Raw genomic sequence first — 21,440 nt, forward strand, 5'->3', positions numbered from 1 at the left:
CTTAAACCCGGGAGGCAGAGGTTGCAGTGAGCCGAGATTGCACCACTGCACTCCAGCCTGGACAACAGAGCAAGACTCCATCTCGGAAAAAAAAAAAAAAAATCACACTGTACCCCATAAATATGTACAATTATATGTCAAGTAAATATATATGTACATATATATACATACACATATATAAAGAGAAACAGACGTGCAGAGGTCAACAGAACTTACGTAATATGAGGGAGTTGGTGTTCCCAGAGCCATGCCTTTTTGACACCATCTGCAATAACAACTCTGCATCTTCTTCCAGTTGGCTCTTCACAACCAAACCCAGTTATGATAAATCCAATGAGTGTCCAGTCGAGATGAGCAATCTACATTTGCTTTAGGCATTTGGCATGCCTAATGATTTCCATCTTTGTCTCAACGTTACTGTTTTCACTTTACTGTACTTGTTTCCATTCTCGCTCATTTTATAAAGTAAAGGTAAAATGCAATAAAATATTCTACCAATTGTGCACATCAACACTGTTCTATGAACAAAGATGCGAGTCCAGTGAAACAAAATTATCAGCTGGCAGGCAGTGCCACCATCAATAATATTACCAGAAATGTGTGTTTGGCAGCTGATATACAAAAATCCAAATTAGGCATGAAAAGGTCATTTAAGAGCATCAGTGAATAATGCTTATGCATTCAAGATGCACAAAAGCCAAGGACCACCTACATCGTCATCATTTTTCACCTAAGTGACCTTACTTTTTATTAAACCAATTCATCTAACTTATGTCTAAAATTACCACATTTTGAGATGGACACCCACGTTTTCAATCCTGGCATCTTTTCCCTCTGGAATGTGTAAGCTCCCTCGGGTAACTTTTACGCAACCAGCTGGGTGCCAATATGCAGACTGATATGGAAATTGCTGTTCTAAAGACAGGATTCAAGAAGGTACACAAGGGAGAAAAACAACATACAATGTACAAATTTGTATCCACTTCTGGTACCAATTTCTATCTCAGTCCTTTCAGGCTGCTATAACCAAATACTTCAGACTGGGCAATTTATAAACCACAGAAATTTACTGCTCACAGTTCTGGAGGCCGGGAAGTCCAAGAGCACGGCATAAGCAGATAGGACATCTGGTGAAGACTTTTTCTCTGCTCTATGGGTGGTGCCTTCCACATGTTCTCACGTGTCCAAAGGGGCAAGAAAGCTCCCTTCAATCTTTTTTTATAAGGGCATTAATCCTATTCTTGAGGGCAGAGCCCTCCTGACTTACTTCCCCAAAGGTCTCACCTCTTAATACTATCACATTGCGGATTAGGTTCTAACATATGAATCTTGGGGGAACACTACTATTCAGACCATGGCAAAGGGCGTCAATGAATAATGTATACCATTCAAGACAGACAAAAGTCAAGGACCGCCTACATAGCCATCATTTCCACCTCAATAACCTTGCCATTATTACACTAATTCATCTACTTCATGTCTAAGAAAGCAAATTATCAAGATGGACACCTATGCTTTTTTTTTTTTTTTTTTTTGAGATAGGGTCTCACTCTGTCACCCAAGATAGTGGCACAATCTTGGTTTACTGTAACCTCGGCCTCCTGGGCTCAAGCGATTCTCCCACCTCAGCCTCCCTAGTAGCTGGGACTACAGGCACGCACCACCATGTCTGGCTAACTTTTTGTATTTTGGGTGGAGACGGAGTTTCACCGTGTTGCCTGAGCTGGTTTTGAACTCCTGACCTCAAGTGATCCATCCGCCTCGGCCTCCCAAAGCACTGGGATTACAGGCATGAGCCACCGTGCCTGGCCAACACCATGATTTTAACCATGCCATCCTTTCCCTCTGCGAGCAGGGCCCAGGAATGTATAAGCTCCCTCGGGTGACTTTTATGCAATCAGCTGGGCACCAATGTGCAGACTGGTATGGAAACTACCACCCTTGAAAGAGCAGGATTCAAGAAACTACACAAGACAGAAAGTATGTGATATAAAGACATGACCTTCTCAGCTTCCTCCCCTCACACTGATTTCTCCATTTTCTAATCTCCCAGATCATTTATGGCTCATACCACACAAAGTGGCACTATACGCTATCATGTATGGTCCACAGTTGTTCTGTGCAAGATAGAAAGACATCCCCACACGGCCTGCTATCTCTGTACTCCCTTCTTCTAAGACGGTGAGTGCTATCGTTCATTAATGTCTATGGAACACTTTCCAGTTGACAAAGAGCCTCCACATAGATTTATCTCATTTGGATGTCACAACCGTTTGAAGAGTCATGGTTACCTTCATTTTCCTGAAAATGATGTGTAGTTAAAACTCAAACCGTGGTTGTCGAATACCAAATCCTTTGCTCCTTCCACAGAATCACACAAGGCAAACTGAGCAACATGCCACTTGAACACCTGGTGGAATACCGTCCCTACGAACAGGGTAATACTGTCTCTGCAAGTGTGAAAGATGAAGTACTCAAAGCCAGTGGGAAAGGAACACATGAGAGCCCCTAAAAGGGAATCACTGTAAGATTTCAAAAGCGGGAGAGGCAAAGCCCAAGAGACAAAACCCAGGGCAAAGGATGAGAGGACTTGAGTTCTGGTTCTCTCTCTTCCATTGATTCACCTTGGGCACAACGACTTCTCTAAGAGTCAGTCTCCTCATTTGTAAACCAAAAAAGTAATCCCTGGAGTTATAACACCGTATCAGAAAGAAAAAAGTAATACACATGTGGGAGTGTTGAGGCCTAAGAACCCCCCACTCCACATGCGTCCTACATGCATGTCCTGGAACCAACACTCACGTATGCTTAGGGATGACTGTAATATATTAAAAATTGATTGGTAAATACAGAAGAAGCAGAAATAATTCTTTTATTTTCAACTAAGAACACGTTTTTTAATTTCTTACAAATTTTTACTTAAAGAAAACACAAGTTGGAAACTTTTTTTTTTTTTTTTTTAAGACGGAGTCTTGCTCTGTCACCCAGGCTGGAGTGCAGTGGTGTGATCTCAGCTCACTGCAAGCTCCGCCTCCCGGGTTCACGCCATTCTCCTGCCTCAACCTCCCGAGTAGCTGGAACTACAGGCGCCCGCCACCACGCCCAGCTAAGTTTTTGTATTTTAGTAGAGACGGGGTTTCACGATGTTAGCCAGGATGGTCTCGATCTTCTGACCTCGTGATCCGCCCACCTCGGCCTCCCAAAGTGCTGGGATTACAGGCGTGAGCCACCGTGCCCAGCTCTTTTGACTTGTTATAATGAGCATGTAGCATGTGGATTACCTATTTTATTCCCATGATGGAAGCAGGGAGGGAATACGGAAAGGGAAGCTAATAGGAAAACAAAGATCTACAAAAGTAAGTGGCAACTTAAGTAGAAACTATTAGAAAGAGGTATTAAAAGCATCCCTTTTGTTTAAAAAAAAAAAAATCAAGAATAGGAGATAAAAACTAAAATCAAGAAATGCCAAAATCAAGCATTTTTTCCAGAGGTAAATACAAGAAAAAAATATGAAAGAAAAAGGCAAGAAAAGAAGGCAAAAGAGAGAGAAAGAAACAAGAATAAATGAAGTGGGGATCGGGCAGAATCTACAGTCATTACGGGGGAAATATAAAAATGACCAACGGGCTTACGGTGACACGGAGGGAAGAGGGAAAAGGTTACAGAAAGAACTGGAGGGTGATATAATTCCTATCCTAAAGTTAACAAGTATTATACAAGCAATCTTAACATTCTGTCTTAACTTTACAGGGAGAAAACCCCTAACTTTTCAAAATCTAGCAACTAGGACGGGCTAAGTTTACCCTTCTGTTGACTGACATCTCCATCTTGTGGTCTGTTCAGGACATAGCTCTGAGAGAGACTGTGTGTGTTTGTGCGCGCGTGCACGTGTGCAGTTATCTGTACGCATATGCATGCAAGTGTATATGTATGTATTCAAATATAACCATATCTACTCACATGTGTAATACATGCACATGTAGTATATAAATTCATATATTTGTACTTATTCTTTAATTCAAGTAGAACATACAGAAAAATCCCCAGCTCAAAGACGATTCACAAAGTGAATATCCACAGTCAACCACTACCCACAGCAAGAAACGAAGTATTCCCAGAACCCCAGGAGCCCTGCTAGTCACTACTTCCCCCAAAGAGAACCGCTTTCGTGATTTATAACACTGTAAGTCTCGCCTTTATAGGAGTGGCATCATACAGTATAAACTGTATGAACTCTTCTATCTGGCTTAGTCCATTCAACATGATGTCTGAGATCCATCCATAGTGTGGTGTATAGTTGCAGATTGTTCTCATTTGCTGTGTGATATCATTGTATCAACACGCCATGATGTATTTATTCATTATACTATAGATGTTCATTGGGTTATTTCCAGGTGGGACTACTAAGAAAAGCATTGTAAACAAAGACACCTGTAGCCCCAACTACTCTGGAGGCTGAGGTGGGAGAATCACGTGAGCCCAGGACCCTGAGGTTACAGTGCACTATGACTGCATCTGTGAATAGCCACTGTACTCTAGCCTGGGCAACACAGCAAGATCCTCTCTCTAAAAAAGAAAAAACAGAAAAAAAAAAAAATAGCACTGCTATACACATTCTTGTACATGCCTTTCGTATAGTTCCATTTCAGCAAATACGGTTTTCCATTTCGCAAATGTGGTTTTCCAAAGAGGCTGTACACAATTTACAATTCCAGCAGTAGTATATGAGAACGCCAGCTGCTCCACGTCCTAGCAACACTTGATATGTCCGTCATTTTAATTTTAGCCATTCTTGTACTATAATGGTATGACATCATGACTTGACTTGGCAATTACCTGATGACTAGTGAAGTTGAACACCTTTTCTTATGTTCATCAGCCATTCAATATCCTCTTTTGTGAAATTCAAGTCTTTTGCCTATGTTTTTCTAACAGGTTGCTTGCCTTTTTCCTGATTTATAGGGATTCTTCATATATCCAAGATACATTTCCTATGTCAAATATTAATATATGTCGTACAAATACAGATTTTCATTCTGTGGCTTATCTTTCAATATCTGTGGTATCTTTTGATAAAGAGAATTTTTTATTTTAATGAAATCCAACTTATCACTGTTTCCTTTATGGTTAGTATGTTTTGTGGCCTGGTTAAGAAATCTTTGGCTATCCCAAGATCATAAAAATGTTCTCTTGTTTTCTTCTAAAAGCTCTCTGGTTCAACCCTTCACATTTAGATCTATAATCCTTTTGGAATTATTTCTTATGTAGGGTGATAGCAGAGGCCAAGCTTCATTTTTTCCATGTGGATATCCAGTTGACATAATGCCATTTATTGAAAAGACTACCTCTGTCATAAATCAGGTGACAACATGTATGTGAAACTGCTTCTGAAGCCTCTCTTTTGTCCCACTGGTTTATTCGCCTATCCTTGTGCTAACACCACACTACAGCTTTAAGGTGAGTCTGGATAACTGGTCACATGAGTTCTCCGGCCTTTTTGTTCTTCAAAATTGTCTCAGCTCTTGTCTTTTTGCATTAATCATATAAACAGTGGCTGTAGTCAGCTTCTCAAGTGACAAAACGGAAACAAAAATCTGGCTGGGGACTGTAAGTGGGTTTGCTCTAACTCTATAAATCAATCTGGAGAGAATTGACGACTTTACAATATTGAGTCTCCCACTCTCTGAACAAGGTACAGAGACTGAAGAGATCTGAGCATGGTAAGACCCCACCCTGACTTATTCAAAGTTTTGCTTTCCAGAGTTTCAGTTACCCACACTCTGAAAACATTACAGACAATAAGATATCCTGAGAAAGAGATTATACACTCATAACTTCTACTACAGTATACTGTTATGACTGCTCTATTTTACTATTAGTTATTGATGGTAATCTCTTACTGTGCCTAACTGATAAATTAAACTTTACCATGGGTAAGTATTCACAAGTAAAAACATAGCATATACAGGGCTCAGTACTACCCAAGCTTTCAGGGATCTACTGAGGGTCTTAGAACGTGTCCTCTGCACTTAAGCAGGGGACTACTCTATATCTATTCAGTTTTACTTAATTTCCCTAAATAATGTTTTATAGTTTTCAGTGTAGAAGTCTCATACATCTTTCATTTTCCTTATTTCTACAGATTTCATGATTTATTTTTTAAAAAAGGTACTATGATAGCAGCCTTACAATTTTTTCATTTGATTTTTCTTTGTTGCCTAGCTTTTAAAACCTGCTGAGGAGAGAAACTACCAGGTTGCTGCTGCTAACCACGTGTGGACAGGCTATGCTTCATTCTCTTTCACATGATAATGGCTGGATACCTTTCTTGACTTGATCATGGAGTTGCGATGATCATTTGTTCAGATTTCAAGGTCTCTGGTTTTATTTGCTCCATCAGTCATCCAGAGAGATAATCTTTCTTTACATTGAGTCTCTATTTGGAAGTCAGGCTGTTAACAGAGCTTCCTTTCCTATCCCACAGTGAGGGGAAAAAAAAATCCGGACTAAGTAGCTACCGAGATCTCTTCTGGTGATAATCAGTCTTGTGAGAACATACTTAACCTAAAAACTTCAAATAGTTACACTGTCAAGTTCTAAGGTAGTTTCAAGACATTTAAGAGTATTGAAGCCTTCTACTTCGTCATCTCCAAGATATACTGTTAAGCAAAAAAGACGACATGCAGTAAAGAATGCATATTATATTATAATTTCTGTTTTTTTGTAAAAAAACACAAACAAGTTGGAATAGAGACTGGGGATACGGGCCTGTGCATATATCCTTGGATACATGGAGAATCCCTCCGGAAGGGCACACAAACAGCTGTTAAAAGTGGCTGCTTCTGGGGAAGAAAATGGGAAACTGTAGGTGAGAAGTACAAGGAGCCTGAATTTTCACTGATTATGCTTTTGTACAGTTTAACAATGTAATAAATTACTTTAAAAATAAATTTATATCTAAAAAACATTCTTCAAAAACAAACATTCATTCCCATAAACCACTGGAACGGTCAACATTTTGGCCTAACACTGTCAACCAAACCGCCTCCTCCACCAAGAAGAGTCCCCAAAAAAATACTTCATCATATGACATACCTAGTTTTTCTCTCCAAGAAAACATGGTCACTGTACACGTTATATGACTAGTATCAGACCATTAGTTAACAGTATTACCCTAAACATTCTGCCTCATCATCTTCAAGATATACTGTGAAGCAAAAAATGATGCAGCATAAACAGTGGAAAAAATGTGCTAAGGCAACATATATTCCACGTTTCTGGTCAGTTCCTATTTCAAATACTCCCTTTGTCATTCTATTAGTCCATGCACCAAATTACTAATATTTCTCCAGAACGTGTAGACAAAGCCAGAAGCTACTACTTCTCAAAATAGAATTAAACAAGAATTAACAAAATATATACAAGATTATCTGTCTGCAGAAGAAACCAGCTCTCTGAAACTGTATAAATGTGTCACGTTAAAACTGTTTGCAGGCTGGGCACGATAGCTCATGCCTTGTAATGCCAGCACTTTCGGAGGCCGAGGCAGGTGGATCACCTGAGGTCAGCAGTTCGAGACCACCCTGGCCAACTTGGTGACACCCCATCTCTACTAAAAATACAAAAATGAGCTGGACATAGTTATACGTGCTTGTAATCCCAGCTACTTGGGAGGCTGAGGCAGAAGAATTGCTAGAACCTTGGAGGTGGAGGCTGCAGTGAGCCAAGATTGTGCCACTGCTCCAGCCTGGGTGACAGGGTGAGACTCTGTCTCAAAACAAAACGAAACAGAACAAAAAAAAAGCACTTAGAAAGTACTTCTCCTAAACCTCTTCAGGAAGACAACTGATGGGTGTATACATCCCAGCTTCTTTAAAAAGTGAATTGGAGGCTGGGCGCGGTGGCTCACGCCTGTAATCCCAGCACTCTGGGAGGCCTAGGTGGGCAGATCACAAGGTCAGGAGTTCGAGACCATCCTGGCTAACACGGCGAAACCCCGTCTCTACTAAAAATACAAAAAAATACTAAAAATACAAAAAAATTAGCCGGGCGCGGTGGCGGCTGCCTGTAGTCCCAGCTACTTGGGAGGCAGAGGCAGGAGAACGGTGTGAACCTGGAAAATGGAGCTTGCAGTGAGCCAAGATCGTGTCACTGCACTCCAGCCTGGATGACAAAGGGAGACTCCGTCTCAAAAAAAAAAAAAAGTGAATTGGAGACTTAAAAGTAATGGACTTAGGTTCATTTGAGCCTAAATAAAATAACCCAAAAGGTCAGCGAGTTACTATCTCTCTGGGATTTCAATGAAAGGAGAAGTGACAAGAAATGAAGGTTCTTAATGAGGTCAAAGAATTGAACCTTGAGTCTCTGGTTCTTGAAGAAACTTCAAGAAGAGAGTTGCAGTTGCTTAGGCAGTTGCAGAGAAGAGATGATACAGACACTACAACTTGCCTACCCAACGTCATTATGTCTTATCTTCCTTATTATCAGAACCTCAACTTTCTTCAGGGCTCCACTGCTCAGAGACCATAACCTCATCCTCATTTTCAGCTCAAGAATATCTCCCTCCTGAACTAAGCTAGTCAATCACAGAAACCCCATTCTCCCATAATTTTTGGTATAATATGGTCATGTGGTACAATAGTCTATTTCTATTTTGAGCCAAAGTCAATTAGGAAGCTTCCAGGAAGCGTTTCATTGCTCTTTAAAAACAAATAACTGAAAAATACAAAAAAAAAAAAAAAATCAAGAGAAAAAAATGCCAAAAGCTATTAGAGAATTAAGAAAGTGACTTTAGGCCGGGCACAGTGGCTCATGCCTGTAATCCCAGCACTTTGGGAGGCTGAGGCAGGTGGATCATGAGGTCAGGAGATGGAGACCATCCCGGCTAACACAGTGAAACCCTGTGTCTACTAAAAATACAAAAATTAGCCAGGCTTGGTGGCGGGCGCCTGTAGTCCCAGCTACTCAGGAGGCTGAGGCAGGAGAATGGCGTGAACCTGGGAGACAGAGCTTGCAGTAAGCCGAGATCACGCCACTGCGCTCCAGCCTGGGGGACAGAGTGAGACGCTGTCTCAAAAAAAAAAAGTGACTTCAATATTAATAGCAGATATTAATTATCAACAGTTTTCAGATAAACAATAGAAAAGTACAATTTAAAAAACTTGGATTTAAAAGAGCAACCAAAAAGACTTAAAAAACAAATAAATTTGACGAGAAACATGTTACACTTTTTTGAAGAAAATGTTACTGAAAGACCTGAAAAATGCCTTGGAGAGACAAACAAACAAAAAAATCCCATGATCTTGGATGAGAAAATTCAACATTTTAAGGGATTTCAAGATTTAACACAATCCCAATTTTTTTTAAAGAATTGTTCTGTCTTATGGAATTACATTAGCTGATTCTAGAATTCGTGTTAAAAAATAAGCAAAACTCAGCCAGGCGCGGTGGCTCACACCTGTAATCCCAGCACTTTGGGAGGCCAAGGTGGGTGGATCATGAGGTCAAGAGATTGAGACCACCCTGCCAACATGGTGAAACCCCGTCTCTACTAAAAATACCAAAATTAGCTGGGCATGGTGGCGGGCACCTGTAATCCCAGCTACTTGGGAGGCTGAGGCAGGAGAATCGCTTGAACCCAGGAGGCAGAGGTTGCAGTCAGCCGAGATTGCACCACTGCACTCTAGCCTGGCGACAGAGTGAGATTCTGTCTCCAAAAAAAAAAAAAAGCCAAACTCTTAAAAAGAAGTTTAATGGCAGATTTGTCCTATCATATATTAAAACTTAAAGTATCCATATTTTAGAAAATGTGGTACTAGCATATAAGTAGACAGAAGGACCAATGGAACACATTACAAAGTCCAGACATAGATCAAAATACATATGGGAATGTATTCTATGATAATGCAGCATCTTACATTTGAAGATGAGAAAATGAACTACTAAGTAAAAAATGTAGTCAGTCACAAAAATAGAATAGAGCTAAGTAGGAAAAATGCAGGATTCATACTCTTCACCAATTAAATTCCAAAGGGATCAAAGATTTAACAGTTATAAAACCACAAAAGTACCAGAAAAAGAACACAAGAGAATTTCTTTATAACCTTGGTTCACTGTAGTTATACATAATAATTACATAAAACTCTACTAAGATATTACTATATAAAGCTCTCTTTATATGTTAGTTTGGAGTAGGATACGAAAGTAACAACTTTCTTTGGGAAAGACTGTTGGGAAACAGGCACTCACATAAATCGCTGGCACGAGTCTAGACTGGTTCTACCCTGCTAGAAAATAACTTGTGAAATGCTATTGCAATTACGAATGCACATACTCTCTGACCCAGCCATCTTACTTTTTTTTTTTTTTTTTTTTTTTTGAGACAGAGTCTTGCTCTGTCACTCTGACAGGCTGGAGTGCAAACGCACGATCTCCGCTCACTGCAAACTCCGCCTCCCGGGTTCACGCCATTCTCCTGCCTCAGCCTCCCAAGTAGCTGGGACTACAGGCACCCGCCACCACTCCCGGCTAATTTTTTATATTTTTAGTAGAGATTTTTGTATTTTTACTGTATTTAGTTTCACCGTGTTAGCCAGGATGGTCTCGATCTCCTGACCTCATGATCCACCTGCCTCAGCCTCCCAAAGTGCTGGGATTACAGGCGTGAGCCACCGTGCCCAGCCTCTAGTCATCCTACTTCTAAGAACTTACCTAGAGATATACTTTCACGTATGCAAAATCCCTCACTACTGTAGTTTTGTAATAGAAAAGACTGAAAACAATACTCATATATTTAAAAGACTAGTTAAATAAATGACAGTAAATGCATACAATGAAATATTATAAGGCTACAAAACCTAATGACAAAACCTTATGTCACGATTGGGAAAATCTCCATGATATCTGATCAGGTGACAAAAGAATGTTGTAGAATGCTATGTATGATATGTTACCAAGTGTGTAAAAGATGGAGAGAAATAATACATTCCTATTTGCTGGTATGCACTTAAGAGAACCCTGGAAGGATATGCCAAAAATTATTGAGAGTAATTACTTATGTTGAGGAGGAGGAGAGATAGTGGGAAGATTTTTCACTGAATCCTGTTCAATGCTTTGTAGACGTCTTAGCCATATGAATTATATTACTCATGCAAAACACATTCTCCTTTCTCTTCTATTGTTATGCTTCGAGTGTGGCTGGGAACTGCTGTAGCTATTCTGAGACCATGAGAGGAGTCACTCAGAAGGCAAAGCCAACACCGAGTACTGGGAGGCGAAGGGGAATGAAGAGACCGCAAGAACCTGAAGCCCTGATGGCACCACTGGGCTGTCAATCAACCCTCTCACTTCTCTAACTTGCAACTTATTTCATGGGACATTTTTCCCTAGTTAAGCCATTTTCAGTAGGGTTATCTGTTATACGTGGTTGAGGGCAGCCAACTGCTACACTAGTCTTGAGAGCTAAACCCAGGCACCCCCTTAACAAATATCAGTCAGAGTGGGTCAGGACAATAAGCACAACCTTCTTTTCCAGACTTCTTTGTCCTCCTCCCCTGAACGCTGAAGAAACAACCTTCCCTTCTGGTCTTCATCACGCTTCTACACACCCATCTGCACTAATTCCACCGTGCTGTGATCTGTCTTTGTGTACATTTCCCCTTCCTGAGTAAACTCTGAACTCTGCAAGAATGAGCTTTTTTTTTTTTTGAGACGGGGTTTCGCTCTTGTTGCCCAAGCTGAAGTGCTGTGGCGCGATCTCAGCTCACTGCAACCTCTGTCTTCTGGTTTCAAGAGATTCTCCTGCCTCAGCCTCCTGAGTAGCTGGGATTACAAGCGCCCGCCACCATGCCTGGCTAATTTTTTTATTTTTTTAGTAGAGATGGGGTTTCACCATGTTGGCCAGGCTGGTCTCAAACCCCTGACCTCATGATCCACCCGCCTTGGCCTCCCAAAGTGCTGGGATTACAGGTGCGAGCCACCGCACCCGGCCAAGAACAGGCATTATAAATGACAAACTAATCCCCCCATGGACACCTCTTAGCCCACCTTGCGTGGCTTCAGTAACTTCTGATTCTAATCGTTGCTCAAGAAGAAAGCAGCAAGATTATGTACCAAAGCTATTTGTCTTTCCATCAAACTACCCAAAATAATCAAGGAGGCAGAGATAAAGCTGCATGCTTCCCCAGGCCCTCCTCTTGAGTATACAGAAAGATTACATCCCCCAGCCGCCCTCACAGCTAGGTTGGAGCCACGTGACTAGTTATGGCCAAGGGGCTGAGTGTGTGAAACTTGCAGGCCAAAGCATAGAAGACGGATGTGAGTTCTCCACACCCTCATTCCTCTCCAGTCATGGGGAACACACAGGCCTTGTGTCATGAGAGCACAGCCCAGAGAAGGAAGCAACCTGAAGCTCGGAGGCAGCTTTACGTGACAGACTTTACATGAGGCAGGCAAAAAAACTTTCATGTATTAAAAGTGTGACATTCGCAGGTTTGTTTAGTTAACACAGTCTATCGCCTCCTGGTTCAGTCAACCTTTCCATCAACAAAAACGTGCTGAATCAATAACACACCTGTTGTATACCCAACTCTGGGCTGGATGTTACCCCAGATACAGAAACGTGTGTGAAGACGCCCATTCATTGAGCAATTATTTATTAAAAATTGTGCTAGGCTTTGGTCTCTGTCCTTGAGGTATTTAAAATATAGACCAAGAGACAAAATATACACTTCCAAAAAAGAAAAACAGTTAAGTATTAACCATAGTCTCCCTAGCTAAATCAGCTTCCCACTAATATGCTCTCAAAATATAATCTATTTTTTTGAATATATTTTACTGATTATATGGTTCTTTATTTCATGCCTGTCTCTCTCCCTGGACTGTACGTAGCTCAACTGCAAAAAGTAGGTGCTTTTGTAGTTTTGGTTTTTTTTACCACTACACTTCCAGTATCAGTGTATAGCACCTATCAGGCACTCAATAAAGATCTACTTAATGAAGGAAGGTTTACTTCACCACATTTTTGCTTCCTTACCTATTTTTCATTAAACTAGCAGGAAATTATAATAGCAGGAAATTATAATATTCTTGACTGCACTTAATAACTTCTTGGGGTTCAACTATCCCTACATTCACTTAGAGGACAAAGCAAATCTGTACTGATTTCAGCACACCCTTGCATGTCAGAAAAGCTAGGAAGTCGCTGCATTTCAGGGACATAAATAAAAGACAGAAGGGGGTTTATGATATGGATGTCTATTCCTTAGCCACTTCCTTCTTCTAGAAGAGTAGGTTGGTCACGTGCTAACAACATTAAGCAATATGAAGTACAAATCAATGATTCTTCAGGAAATCTAAGTACTATGGGACATAAATCATCCTTCTTATAAACCAAGATTTAAATTGAAATAAAACATTCAACGGTTTAAAATGGAGAGGAGCATTTTTAATATTAGAATTTAATGTAAATTTTTTTTTAGCCCATCTTGACTACCAATACAATAGTATGAATTAGACACTGTAAATGTTTTGTCAGTAGTGCAAAAGTCTATCTCTAAAATCAAATTTTAAAAATCTGCACTCTGAGAAAATGTAGCCATTTCATTATCACCTTCTTTTGATTTTAGCAATTGGTCTGCTTGTTAATATATCCTTCCTGACATACAACTACCACCTCAAACTCTAAACAACTTCCTATTCCCTATAATCCTCGACATAGTTGGTGGTGTGAAGATTAAAGCTCAGCCAATTAGCCACCCACTGCAGCTGAGTTAATCACATAATCTTTGAGATGGTCACAGAGCAGCGGAGTATGCAATGGTTTTTGTTGTTTTTTTTCTCTCTTTACAGGCAAAGATTTCACTAATTGTGAGATTTAGCAATGCTCTCGAATATAAAGGGCGGGAAGGTTTTAAATCAGAAGCTGTGTCATTGCTTTATGAGACAGGGCTTATCTTCTTCTAAGAGACACTGTTGCAGAGACTTCTTTAACAAGTTTCCAAATGCCCTAAATTAGTCAACCATTGCTTACTGAGACCAAGGCTTACTGCTTTAGAATAATAACCAGTAATCCGTAAGGTAAAACTAAGATTCTGTCACATGACAAGTTACACATTCAATTATGTGATTGCCACATTAATGTCTATTTAAAGGAAATGCTAATCCAAACTGAAGTCTGACCATACTTGACTCTCCCTAATAAGGCCACGTATGAGGAGGAAGAGAAGAGAGGAGGGAAAAGAGGGATGGAAAGGCTCTCAGGAACGAGGGATGGGGAAGAAAGAGAGGAAAAGAGGGTTGCACAAAGTAAACGAGAAAGAGGGAAACAGAGGTAGGGGCTCTAGGAAGGAAGGCTCACCAGGTCCCAAGCCAGTCCTGGTAAGGTAAACTGATCTTGCAGCATTGCTGTCAGTTACTAGAGAAATGTTGATTAGCAGATTAACCCCAGTTCTCTAACAGTAAATGTGTTGTGGTCATGGTCTAGCATTAATGACAAAATGTGCCATAGTGAGCATGTCTATAACATTTCAAAGTTCTGACAAGGCTTTCTGGCCACTGTGCTTCTGGACGTCATGAATTAAGGGAAAGACACCTACCCTGCACCCACAAAGTGACAAAGCAACCCAACTGACCCCCACCAAAAACCAAGAACTACAGAAGCAAAGAAAAATGCTGGAGGAATCCAGAGATTAGAGAAGCAAACGAAAATCTTGGAGGAGCCCGGAACTGGGAATTAACTGTGGAGAGGTCCAAGGAAACCTCTGTAAGTCATTGGAGATACTACAGAAACCAACTGGCAGAGAAACTAATGAGTTTCTCCAAAGATAGATAGAGCTGAGCGTTCCCTAACAGCTGGTATTAGAAATGACCAGGCAACCGACAATCGGGGGAAGGGGATACAATCGAACTGTAATTGAACATTGTCATATAATGAACAAATCATGTTTACAATTGAATTAAGGTCCTCAGAAGGCTAGGTCCAAGCAAGAGAATTATTAGGTATGAGAAGTTGGGGAAATAAGGGGAGGTCTCAAGGACGGGGATTAGGAGTAAAGAAGGCAAAAATAATACTCTTACATAGGCAGGTGAAGGAAATCAAAGACCAGCAACTGTGACCTCAAATCTAAGAAAATCTGCTTCTGGCAGTCCACTTCAGCTTTAGCATTCACTCAACCATACACTTCTTGCTGGTCCTCAGTAAGTCCACATGGTGCCATCTTCCCTGACCAGTTGGAGCAACGCTAGCTGGGTATTTGTTCTCATGGCCCTTGAGCAGATTTCCTGGGGACTTTTCTACATAGCTTTTGAGAGTGGTTTTTTCTAGTATGAATTTTCTTATTGATCAGACTCCTCTGGAATGTCTACAGGACTTGCACTTTTTGGACAAGCATATGTGGACATGTTCCTGTTAGGGTGTTGGGTCTAAAGCAATCCTAGCCCAATAAGGATTCACCAATGGAAGTGAAGGGGAAATTCACCTTCCAGGCCACCGACGTCACTCTCCTTCCTCTCTGTATCTGCAATGACTTTCTTTCTTCATGGTGCTTAATGTCCAGTCACCACATTGGTTTCTCGCTCTTGGCCAGACTCCATGTCATCAGGAACGGACCATCGTTGTGTGTTATGTCCATGTCTACCTTCTTCAAATCACTCCACAGGAGTCATTTCTCCTTGACAGGGCTTACATTCTTTTTAAAAAGAATTCTTCTAGAAGCTTATTCTGATCTATCCTAGACTTCTGGTCCTGAAAAGATACACCAATCTCTATGTTGCCCTTGGTTTCATCTTCACAGCATGTAAATAGGTCTGGCCAGTTACTTTATTTCAACCCTCAGGGATTCAGTTACCTTTGCTTGACAGTGTCTCCCCAGTATGATCTCTGTCCCCATGCCACTCAGCCACTCACCAACACACCAACAAGCAACAGCTTTAGTCCACCACATGGATCAGCCTTATAAGCATGAAGAGCAAAAGGCAGTCCCAGTGGCAGGACCCAGAGGTCCTCAGAAGGCCTCTGTCCAAAAAAACCACCTGACACTAACCTGCCAAATTCCCTAAACATTTTCATCAACTAATTCACTGTGGTTTAAATCCTAGGGTTTAAGGAGGTTTTGGTTAAAATACCTCCAGAAGACAGGACATTGCCAGCCGTTGATTCCACTGCTAGAATTAACATGAGATTGTTCACTAATAAGACAAGAGGCAGCAAGCTGGGCACGGAAGGAAGTAGACACGGAACAAATGAGATGTGGAAGAGGAGAATGGAGGGCAGAGGACCAGGTGCAGCATATGCTGGGGTCAAACAGACCAGGTCCCTGAGCACTCAGGGGGCATGACACGAGGGACAGAAGATCTCCAAAGCAATGAGGCAGCATGAGCTCCCTCCTAGCCTGATGGAGACACAATGCTCCAGTAATAACATCTTGTATTTATAAAGGTCTTAGAGTTTACAAAGCCCATCTTATAGCAATCACTTCATCTGGTCCTAACGACAATGAAAAATGGGCAGCACATGTACCCCCAGTCTAAGGTCAATATCTTAGAAGCCCAGATGACTCAGGGACTGGAAAGCTACAGAACTGGGTCCTCCTAACACCTCATCCAGCTCTTTTTATGGTGCAATGGTTATGAGTTCAGAGCTAAAATCCAAGTTCTGTGACTGACTAGCTTTAGAATCTTGAACCCTCTGAGCCTCAGTTTCTCTTCTGCAAAATGGGATATTATAAAGAGCTCCTGAGCAAATGCACATACAGAGCTTAGCATAGTGCCTACCATATAAAAAACAGCAGACACATGCTATAGGTATCATGACTAGTACATCATGACAGAGCAGTCATTCTAACCCTGCCATCTACTAAAACCACCCAGCAGTCTCCCCAACCCTACTGCTGTCCAGGTCTCACTCAAGACTATGAATCGAACTCCGCAAGCAGATGGTCTAGACATTTGTATTTTTTTTTTTTTTTCCATTCTCTCTTGGGGGATTCTGATGCAAAGTGCCATGATTAAGAATAAATGACACAGGTCGGGAACAGTGGCTCATGCCTGTAATCCCAGAATTTTGGGAGACTGAGGCGGGCAGAGTACCTGAGGTCAGATATTCAAGACCAGCCTGGCCAACATGGTAAAACCTCATCTCTACCAAAAATACAAAATTAGCCAGGCGTGGTGGCATGCGCCTGTGATCCCAGCTACTCAGGAGGCTGAGGCAGGAGGATCACTTGAACTTGGGAGGCGGAGGTTGCAGTGAGCTGAAATTGTGCCACTGCACTCCAGCCTGGGTGATAGAGCAAAACTCCGTCTCAAAAAAAAAAAAAAAGGAATGATACAAAGCAATATTTCTCAAATTATAATGTGCATTCAAATCACTTGATGATCTTGTTAAAATGCAAGTTTTAATTCCATCCTTTGGGGCTGCGGTTGGAAATTCTGAGTTTGTAACACGCTGCCAGGTAATGCTGACGCTGCTTATCAGCCAGTCACAGTTCAAAGGACACAGAGATGATTAGAGAAGAAGGGTGACAAAGGCAGGCAAGTGGGGACCAAAAACCAACAAAACAGAAAACAGAAGGACCCGGTAGGAGGACTTCAGAGGTCCTTGGCCTAAATTCCTAGGTTGGCTCCTTCAGCATCATTAATGACAAGCAAAGAGCAGAGTCTGGTGCAAAGCACGCTCTTCTCAAATGGGAACTATGAATATTTATCACGACTGCCTCATCACTACCAAGCAGAATAGTCTGAATATTTTGCCCCCTTCTTCATCTCTCTACATGACCCCGTTTTTCCATGAAATAAGCTCCCTGTCCTAACCATGCCCTTATTAATATCTTGACTAAAAAGACTCTGCCTTCAGTGTAAAGCCCCTTCTAAAAGACAGTTCCTTTTTTTTTTTCCTTTTTGAGACAGAGTCTTGCTCTGTCCCAGGCTGGAGTGCAGTGGCGCAATCTCGGCTCACTGCAACCTCCACCTCCCAGGTTCAAGCAATTCTCCTGCCTCAGCCTCCCGAGTAGCTGGGACTACAGGTGCCCACCACCGCGCCCAGCTACTTTTTTTTTTTTCTCTTGTATTTTAGCAGAGACAGTGTTTCACCTTGTTGCCCAGGCTGGTCTCAAACTCCTGAGCTCAGGCAATCCACCCACTTCGGCCTCCCAAAGTGCTAGGCTTACAGGCATGAGCCACTGCGCCCTGACGACAGTACTCTCTTTCCACCTTGGATTCCTTTGCTCACCTTTTCTCTTTGACCAACCTAGAACACCACCTTCATCCACATACTTCACCCCTGTACCCTGGGACTGAATATGCCAGGGAAATATGGGGAACCACAGGAGACTGGCCCACCACAGGCTTCTGTCTTCATTTAAACCCTGCCCAGGAGACTGCCAAAAGAGTATCACCCTTCCCTCACCGACTCGTTAGGTTCATTTCTTCACAGAAGCAACTTAACATCCCATCTACCTTTCTGTATTTCAGTTTCTTCATGGAACCTTGGAAACTGCTCCTGAGAAGACTGGGATCCACAGGAAAATCAGTTTCATTTTCTTCAGCTTGTTCTAGGCAGTGGTTTGCAATCCGGGTTGTATATTAGAATCACCTGAGACCTCCCTGCCCCCTGCCCCTCCACCTCAATCCCACTCGGGTTCACTTGTCCGAGGCGGAGTCTGATAATGCAGGACTAGGGTCCAAAACCACTGCCCTTGGGAAGCCATACTATTCCTAACTGGGAACTAACGAGAAACAAGCTCCTCTCCACGATAAATGCATCATCCCTAGCGTGGAAGACGAGGAGAGGCGGCTTTCCACCCAAGCTCATTGCCTTCTGTGATGGTTCCCATGATGAAACTAAGGAAGTTCTAGAAACAGGGGGAGGCCAATTTTAAAGATGTAGCAATTTACGGTTCATCAGCCTCAGCCTTGGAAAGCCGGACCCGTCCACGGGGTCTTCCAGCAGAGCCGGGCTCAGAGCAGCTGTCGGCTCTTTGAAGCGTGAATCACTCACTGGCGAAGAACGGGGAGGAGGGTCCAACTCCTCCGCCTCTGTGGGCGCCGGACCAGTCTTATTAGGACTCATTTTTTCAATATGCCAATTTAAAACAAAAACAAAAACAAAAACACTCCTTTGCCCACACAGAGAAGTAGTGACTTCGGGAGTTTAGCAGGCAGTTAACAAAGCAGAAAACTCAACCAAAGAATGCCAAAGAAATGTTCCGACTTGACCCACAGTCTCCCTTTGTATGTTCCACCCAAGATGGGATTCAGCTGAACATACCTGGTTTACCAAACCTAGAAAATTAACGAAAACTAAATTGAGTAGAAAATTATACTCCAACACCATAAATGAATAGAATCGATTTTGATTGATTTAATGCCTAAAGTAAGCCATTCAGGAAACAGCTATAATATTTGCAAAGAAGTCTTCGCCCACCAAGTAATCCCTGTAAATGAAAACATCCTACCTGATTAGATCTGGTTCGGCACCCTCATTCTTAAAGGATGCCAGAAGTAGTCTCTCTCGAGTTACAAGATCATCCAAGAGGTTCTGTCTTCGGTCCCCTTCAAGCTGTGTTCTGCAGACATCTTGTTAAGGTCCAATGGTGAATAAATGACCTCGTTTTAACTATTACATTATTAAGTTAGCTCCTCAAGTCAGTTGTGGCTTTTACAGACTGTAATCACTACTACCCAGAAGGGATGCTCACCACTCCTGTGCTTTTCCTACTCTGACCTTCACCTTCATCAGGTCATCAGGTAAAGGACCTTGGCAGGACTGTCACAGAGAGACTTACAAACACTGACATGGATCACGACACAAGTTCTTTCATGAGAAATATACCAGGTAAATATTACTTTGCTCCCCGTGACCAAACTTATTTATTTTTGAGACAGAGTCTCGCTCTGTCACCCAGGCTGGAATGCAATGATGCGATCTCGGCCCACCGCAACCTCTGCCTCCCGGGTTCAAGCAGTTCTCCTGCCTCAGCCTCCTGAGCAGCTAGGCTTACAGACATGCAACACCACACCCGGCTAAGTTTTGTATTTTGTATTTTTATTAGAGACAGGGTTTTGCCATGTTGGCCAGGCTGGTCTTGAACTCATGACCTCAGGTGATCTGCCTGTCTTGGCCTCCCAAAGTGCTGGGATTACAGGTGTGAGTCACCATGCCCAGCCCCAGTGACGAAATTTAAATGACTTTTCCTGCCAGTGGTGCAACCTGGCTCAGTGATTCCTTAGGTTTTGAGTTATATGTGTCAGTGTTCCAGGGCGTTTTCCTACATATTAATACCCTAAGATGCTCTGTTTAAAACAGTGGGGGCGCTGGGGGACAGAAGTTCTCTATATTGTTCTCTTTCTTCCATGTTAATATCTATTAACACACCTAGAATATTTATAAAGTGCTACTTTATGTTTTATGTAACAGATTTGCTCTATAAATTGCTACCATCAGTTCACTATTTAAATACATTGCATGATCTGTAAAGAAAATTACAAAGAGAATAATTTTGATGTGTGATTCTAGTAAACATGCTAGACCAGGAGTCCAAAGGCAGAGTTGTAGCCCTATTCCTACCATTATGCTCTTGAACCAGTCATTTCACCTTTTTGGATCTCTCTCTCTTTATACGTAACACTAGATAATCTCTAACATCTTTTCCACAACAATTCATAAGTGGTGGTTAAAACCAAAAACCATCCTTCTGGGAAATGTAGTCTTTGCAAAGAAACCTACAATTCACCAACAGGTGGACGAGAGTGCGGCGCGTGCGCAGAGGCGCGCATGAAGCAAAAAGGGAAGTGGCGTCTGTCAACAACCGGCACCGCTTCCCTTGGACTAAGTACAACATTTTACATACTAGCTTTCTTGATTCAAACTACGAAAATGTTTTCTTTTCTTTTTCTTTCTTTTTTTTTTTTTTTTTTTTTGTGAAACGGATTCTCGCTCTGTCTCCAGGTTGGAGTGGTGCAGTGGTGCGATCTTGGCTCACTGCAACCTCCGCCTCCCGGGTTGAAGCGATTCTCCTGTCTCAGCCTCCCGAGTAGCTGGGACTATAGGCTCCCACTACCACGCCCAGCTAATTTTTGTATTTTTAGTACAGACGGGGTTTCACCATGTTGGCCAGGATGGTCTCGATCTCTTGACCTCATGATCCCCTCGCCTCAGCCTCCCAAAGTGCTGGGATTACAGGCATGAGCCACTTCACCTGACCTCATACATTCTTTTTTTTTTTCTTTTCTTTTTTTTTATTTGAGACAGTGTCTCCCTCTGTCACCCAGTCTGGAGTGCAGTGGCATGATCTTGGCTCACCGCAACCTCCAGCTCTGGAGTTTAAGCGATTCTCCTGCCTCAGCCTCCCAAGTAGCTGGGATTGCATGTGCATACCACCACGCCCAGCTAATTTTTGTATTTTCAGTAGAGACGGGATTTCCCTATGTTGTCCAGGCTGGTC

General features: G+C 42.0%; 1 protein-coding gene across 3 annotated transcripts in view; it reads right to left on the reverse strand.

Moving 5' to 3' along the window:
* STX8 (syntaxin 8) overlaps window positions 1-21,440 on the reverse strand; it is a 313,076-nt gene that overhangs the window by 262,686 nt on the left and 28,950 nt on the right. For all 3 annotated transcript variants that reach the window (XR_002726115.3, XM_023190864.2, XM_023190863.2), the window contains exon 4: window positions 19,452-19,562. Coding sequence is in view for 2 of the 3 variants with exons in the window: in XM_023190864.2 (XP_023046632.1) it covers window positions 19,452-19,562 (111 nt within the window). In the remaining variant the exon portion in view is untranslated. The remainder of the gene's footprint in view (window positions 1-19,451; window positions 19,563-21,440) is intronic.

The sequence above is a fragment of the Piliocolobus tephrosceles genome, chromosome 16, assembly GCF_002776525.5.
Source record: "Piliocolobus tephrosceles isolate RC106 chromosome 16, ASM277652v3, whole genome shotgun sequence".
Taxonomy (NCBI): Eukaryota; Metazoa; Chordata; class Mammalia; order Primates; family Cercopithecidae; genus Piliocolobus; species Piliocolobus tephrosceles.